We start from the raw sequence: 6,403 nt of genomic DNA, 5'->3' as shown, positions 1-6,403 counted from the left end.
AACATTCATATACCACAATTTATTCAGCCACTCTCCAATTGATGGGCATCCGTTCAATTTCCAGTTTCTAGCCACTACAAAAAGGGCTGCCACAAACATTTTTGCACATATGGGTCCTTTTCCCTTCTTTAAGATCTTTTTAGGATATAATCTCAGTAGCAACACTGCTGGATCACAGTTTGATAACTTTTTGAGCATAGTTCCAAATTGCTCTCCAGAATGGTTGGATGCATTCACAATTCCACCAATAATGTAACAGTGTCACAGTTTTCCTATATCCCGTCCAATATTCGTCATTATCTTTTTGTAGCATCTTAGCCAATCTGAGACGTGTAGTGGTATAGCAGAGTTGTCTTAATTTGCATTTCTCTAATCAATAATTTTTTGGAGCATCTTTTCATACAATTAGAAATACTTTCAATTTCGTCATCTGAAAATTGTCTGTTCATATCTTTTGACTATTTATCAATTGGAATGACTTGATTTCTTATAAATTTGAATCAATTCTCTATGTACTTTGGAAATGAGGCCTTTATCAGAACCTTTGACTGTAAAAATGTTTTTCGTTTATTGCTTCCCTTCTAATCTTGTCTGCATTAGTTTTTGTTTGTACAAAAACCTTTTAACTTAATATAATCAACATTTTTTATTTTGTGATCAATAATGATCTCTACTTCTTCTTTGGTCACAAAGTTCTCCTCCCCAGTTCTGAGAGGTAAACTATCCTATGTTCCTCTAATTTATTTATAATTTCGTTCTTTATGCCTAAATCATGAACCCATTTTGATCTTATCTTGGTGTACGGTGTTAAGTGTGGGTCAATGCCTAGTTTCTGGCATACTAGTTTCCAGAAGTTTTTTGTAAAATAGTGAATTCTTATCCCAAAAGCTGGGGTCTTTGTGTTTGTCAAACACTATAGTTATATTGACTATTTTGTCCTGTGAACTTAACCTATTCCATTGATCAACTAATCTATTTTTTAGCCAATACCAAATGGTTTTGGTAACTGCTGTTTTATAATATACTTTTAGATCAGGTACAGCTAGACCACCTTCATTTGATTTTTTTTTCCACTAATTCCCTTGAAATTCTTGACCTTTTGTTCTTCCAGATGAATTTTGTTATTTTTTTCTAGGTCAGTAAAATAATTTCTTGGGAGTTTGATTGGTATAACACTAAATAAATAGATTAATTTAGGTAGTATTGTCATTTTTATTATATTCGCTCAACCTATCCAAGAGAAGTGGTTCAATTATTAAAACTCATGGAGGATGCAGATATTCAAAAAAATTCTCTGGATGGATTTTAATGAATAGTCATTGACAATTCAAAAAGGTGTAATGGTTCCAAAAATAATAATATGCTATTTAACCTATTTTTGTAGCATCTTAGCCAATCTGAGACGTGTAGTGGTATAGCAGAGTTGTCTTAATTTGAATTTCTCTAATCAATAAATTTTTGGAGCAGGTGTAATGGTTCCAAAAATAATAATATGCTATTTAACTTCTTCCTATGCCCCCATTGCCCCATTGTATGACAAGCATTGTGTAAAAAAGAGATCAGTTTTCAGTGTCACATTGATCTCAAGATATATAGAGAGATAGATTTTAGGAGCGGAATACACATTCTAACCAGCTTCACTGGGTGCTTGAAGGGAAACCCCTGTGCAAGTTTGCCAAGATGAAGGTCCTTTTTCTAACCATAGCACTAAGCCTGTTCGCCATCCTCCATGCTGAAGAATCAAACTCTTCTGGAAAATTGGGGGTAAGATTGCATTGGGGCATCTTGTGGACTGGAGGGGGCATGTATGCTAGAAAGAGGCTATCATTTCAAAATTATAACCCCCCTGGATTCTTTTAGGATGATGTGGAGCTCTTGAGACCCTATTCTACAAGGGGCAGTGACTTTAGAACCATGGACTCAACTAGACAATATTACATTGAGTATGTGTAGGAAGTAGATGTCCAAGCAAAGATTTTATTCTTCTTTTGCTGGAACTAGAAAGGGATACAATCCAGATAATTTTGTCCCCAAACAAAAATTCCAAACAAGTCATATTCCAAAGTGGAATTAGGTCTGAAAGGATTCAAAGTCACTATCTATAGGGATTTAGTTAATGGCTTCAAAGCGAAATCTCTGCTTCAAATTGTGTCATGGAACACTTGGGGTAACTTTATTATAGGTTTGGATGTTTGGTTAAAGCCATTGACCTCTTCCTGTGAACTTCTCATTTGCCCATTATGCTACCAGGTCCATTATGATGCCTGATGTAGAGGCTAGGGCAATTTTTGTTTAAATTAGGGTTATGGTCAAAGGAGGGACAGAGAACAGAAGTATTTAACTGAGAAAATTTGTGGAGGGGAGAGACCTCTTTCCTTCATTTTTCCTTCCTCAAGCCCTGGCAACAAATTATGATTTTCTTTAGGGCGTATACTATCTAAATGCTGTTGTGGCAAGCAAGGAAGTTCCTGGGGACGACCATGAGACCTTCCCACCCGTTACCTTCTCCCAACTTGATAATGGTAATCTGGAGGCCAAATTTACCATGATGTAAGTAGCCTGCATAAAATAGCTCTATAAGCTTGTTTATTCTTTTATCACTCCTGTTTACGGACCACAAGTAGAGCTGATAATTCTATATTCTCTGCTCACCTAACCTGATCACTTAGTAGTTATGTTTTCACACATTAATATGAAGATTAGGCTTGTTTTTACCACCAATGGGTGAAGTGTTTCCTTAGCAACCATTAATTGACTTTCTGAGTCATTGTCTAACTGCTAGTTCCCACACGGTCTCAGGCTTCCTCTAATTTCCCTCATTTCTTCTGTCAGGGCCTTCATCACACTAGTTATCATTGTAGGTTTTACATTTCAGCCTACTCATTCCATGTGTCTTTCCTCATTTCCCTTAGAGTTACCTTTGATTTTTATTCCTTAGAGATCATGGTATTCTATGATTCCCAGCTGTTTCACTTGGCCTCTAGAATCTCTGATAGTCAAAAGATGGATGGGAAATCATAGTTATTTATGAGTGGAAATCGAGTACAGGTTTGTGTATTGATCTGCTTGTGCTGTACTTTCTGCAATTGAGGACTGGATCAGGAGCAAGGGATTCAAGCCCCCTTTCAAGATTTTTGATGACATTACTTTTTATCTCCAGCAAAACTATTCCTATATGTTCTGTTTTTCAGGAAGGATGGTGAGTGCAATGAAATTAAAGTGATAATGAAGAAAACAGAAAATGCCAATGAATACAACATACGTAAGTAACCCCAATGCCACATCAAAGGCACTGTATTAAGGAATCACAGGTGATTTGAACTTGAGACCTCTCTGTAGCCCTAATGCCCAAAGTCTGAGTCTGCTTGACAACACCTGGACAGTTTTTCCCATGACACAGACTGAATTAGTCTGTCTTCCTGTAGACATGATTGACTATATCCCTGAGCCCTGTTTAGCTCATGGTGGCAAAGGCAGGCTACCCTTAACTTTTGCATTGGCAAACCATAAGAACACATCCTTAGCCTCTATCCCTGGCTCTGAAATATTCACCACTAGATAGTTCTTTAAGACAGTGTCTCATGGAGGCTATTCTAAGGATTCCCATGTGTAATTAGGAAATACAGGAGATAAAAGGGTACATTAACATGAAGAGTGCTTCTTAGAGGGATGTGTAAAGGTGGGGTACCAGAGCACAGATGGGTGTCTGGGACTCTGGAATTAGGAGGGTGGAAGAGATGCCAAGAATAAAATTAAACTGTCTCAAAATTCTGTTGATGGTGAAGATGGAAGAATCCATTTATATACTGAAGAGAGTAGATCATGAAGCATGTCCTAAAGACCGGACAATGCCCTCATTCAAATGTATTAATTAACTTTAATATTCAGAGAATAGTGCTATTCAATGAATAATGGGTAAAATTAAAATAAAACATCACTCCTGTTTAAGGCACAAGCAGATTGGATCTGACCTATGATTTATCTGGCATCAGGAATTTTCAATGAGTGAATTCTCTGTATCAAGAAGATCAGCATCTGTTCTCCAACATACAGTCTTAGAGAGTTACCTGAGTCCCTGGGAGGTTAAGTGAATTGGTCGGAGTGAGAGCAAGGTTTTGAACTCAGATCTAACAAAGGTTAGGTCTCTATCTATTACTTTATCTCTGACTCAATTAATTAACCTTATTGATGTCTGTTTCCTTTTTTTAACATGAGGAATTAGATTAAATGTTTTTAAGGTTCTTGAAAATTCAAAGTCATTGCATCCTGTGGTCTTATAACAGACAATATTACATGATAATTTCAAAGGCAAGTTGGAAAACAAAATGCTATATATGGTTGAAGGGGAAGCTGTCCTAACAACTCTCTTTTGTGATCCTTGGGATGCTGGCTACTTAGCAAAACATTGAATCTAAATCTTTCCTCAGTCTTCCCTTTTCTAAGAAGATTAAGAATGCTGAAACTATATTTCCCACTGCTTCTCCACAGAGGGGAACTACCAGCATCTACACAAAGTGCATGTAACTGAGACCTCTGTGCCAGATAATTGGATTTTTGAGTGTGAAGGCAAATTCCAAGGGGAACATTTCAAATTGATTAAGCTTTTGGGTAAGTAACGTGTAATTCTGTGCATCCCGGCAAGAGAACAATATCAAAATATGGGCAACTACTGGAACTTGACCCTGTGGATTCCTCCAAAGAGGGGGTGGGGGGAATTTCTCCCCTCTCCTCTATTTTGAATTTGAAACAAATTAAAATCCAGAAAAGAGGCTAGGGGATTCCATGAATTATTTCAAAGATTTTGTCTGCATGTTGATGGTAACATAAGTCTTATTAAGTAACAACTTTCCTAGTTGCAGGTACTGACTCAATTTGTCTTTAATGAGACAGTATGAGGGAAATCCTGATTTGAACTAAGTAGGAGAAGGCAAACATGCAAAAGTGTTTTCATTCCTTATCCTTTTTGCTACCACTTTTCTGGAAATTTAGGGCATTAAGATTTTTAAAAAAAATGCTAGTATGAGAGATTTATATCGGAATTTTCCATAAAGATGATAACGGGGAGCACTGGAGGTAGGGAATTTGTTGGCAGAATATAAAAAAATGTTACCCTTCTCCTAAGTTCTCTTCTGTTCTTTATGTTGTCAATTCAACTTATTAAATCAGAGACTTTCCCAATGCCTGTTGTAGAAATAAGAACCAGAGAAGGGTCTACTGAGAACTAATAATTTATTCAGCCTGATCTCTTCCTGCAGGTCCAAACAAAGAAGCAGACCCTCAAGCTATGGAAGAATATCTGAAGATCACAAGACAGAGAAATTATGATGAAAGTAAAATCATTTTCTCTAAGCCAGGAGGTAATAGCAATGGAGTTTTGATTCTACCCTGCCTTGTCCCTTAATCTTCTGTACTGTATCCCACTCCCTTCCCTCTCCATTCTCCTATTTTCCTCACCTTAGCAGCTGTTCTATCCTAACTTCTTAACAGACCATATCTAATTGCTTAAAGTTGTTCAGCTGGTGAGCTTTGTGGTAGCAAGTACTTTTGGCAAGTAAATGTATTTACACATGTCTTTGTTTTTGCAGAGTCCTGCGTTCCAAAACATGATTAAGGTAGGTGACCTTTAAAGTCTTCTAAAAGCATGTTCCAGAATAACCTAGATCTAAACATTAGCTGGGAATTAAGTATCCATTTGGTTCAGCTTAGCCATAGGTAGGTGAATTTTCAACCCATAATTGAGAATGGATGGCTATTTAAAAAACAAAATGAAACAAAATATATTTCAAATAGATTTCAGTGTTGCCTTGAATTGCTGTGCTAATATTTAGTATGCCTTTTCTGAACCTCTTGCACCCTAGGATTGGGGCCTGCCAGCTCATGGGAAATTATCATTTCTATTTCCTTATGCAATTCTTAGGACTATCACTAACTTTCCCTTTGATGTTTTCTAGGAGAAGACAAATCCTATCCATCTGAGAATTGTGATATCCAGGAAATCCCAGTTGTTTCCTCAGATGATCAACAAATCCCTATATCTGATTTCTCTTCTAAGCCACCTCCTACATCTTCTAATATTTTCTTTCTAATGCTAATAAATTCTGAAGCAATTACTTTTGACTCAGTCTCTTTCTTTTGAGCTTTTACTGGGGACAAATGAATAAGAAGTGGGTAACAACTAGAGAACAGGTGCACTTACCTCCTTGGGAGGCCAAGAATCCTAGATTTCCAAAGGTTAAGAAACTTATGGTTTCTAAAGGATATGGTCAAAAATTCTATGTAATTCAGAACAGCTGGGTGAAAAGTAAAAATTAGGACAGTCAAAAAGGTTATAAATAAAGCAACTATATTTGTGTTCCAAAACACCAAAATTGAATATTTGAATCCTTTACCAGTAGAGGATGGG

General features: G+C 36.7%; 1 protein-coding gene across 1 annotated transcript; it reads left to right on the top strand.

The window, feature by feature from the left end:
* The first annotated feature begins 1,641 nt into the window (after positions 1–1,641).
* LOC141553662 (late lactation protein B-like) lies at positions 1,642–6,091 on the top strand. The gene is made up of 7 exons (XM_074285199.1): positions 1,642–1,764; positions 2,426–2,550; positions 3,192–3,262; positions 4,489–4,608; positions 5,256–5,357; positions 5,586–5,612; positions 5,952–6,091. The coding sequence occupies exons 1-6, from the start codon at positions 1,681–1,683 to the stop codon at positions 5,609–5,611; spliced, it is 528 nt and encodes a 175-aa protein (XP_074141300.1). The 5' UTR covers positions 1,642–1,680; the 3' UTR covers position 5,612; positions 5,952–6,091.
* The last annotated feature ends 312 nt before the right edge of the window (positions 6,092–6,403 follow it).

Source organism: Sminthopsis crassicaudata, chromosome 2 (assembly GCF_048593235.1).
Source record: "Sminthopsis crassicaudata isolate SCR6 chromosome 2, ASM4859323v1, whole genome shotgun sequence".
Taxonomy (NCBI): domain Eukaryota; kingdom Metazoa; phylum Chordata; class Mammalia; order Dasyuromorphia; family Dasyuridae; genus Sminthopsis; species Sminthopsis crassicaudata.
This window is presented reverse-complemented; position numbering and strand designations above follow the sequence as displayed.

Excerpts from the sequence above, each read along its gene's own strand:
- LOC141553662 (XM_074285199.1), top strand. The coding sequence starts at position 1,681 with ATGAAGGTCCTTTTTCTAACCATAGCACTAAGCCTGTTCGCCATCCTC. Across the intron at positions 1,765-2,425 it reads ACTCTTCTGGAAAATTGGGG|GGCGTATACTATCTAAATGC; the intron begins GTAAGATTGCAT and ends GATTTTCTTTAG. Across the intron at positions 3,263-4,488 it reads TGCCAATGAATACAACATAC|AGGGGAACTACCAGCATCTA; the intron begins GTAAGTAACCCC and ends GCTTCTCCACAG.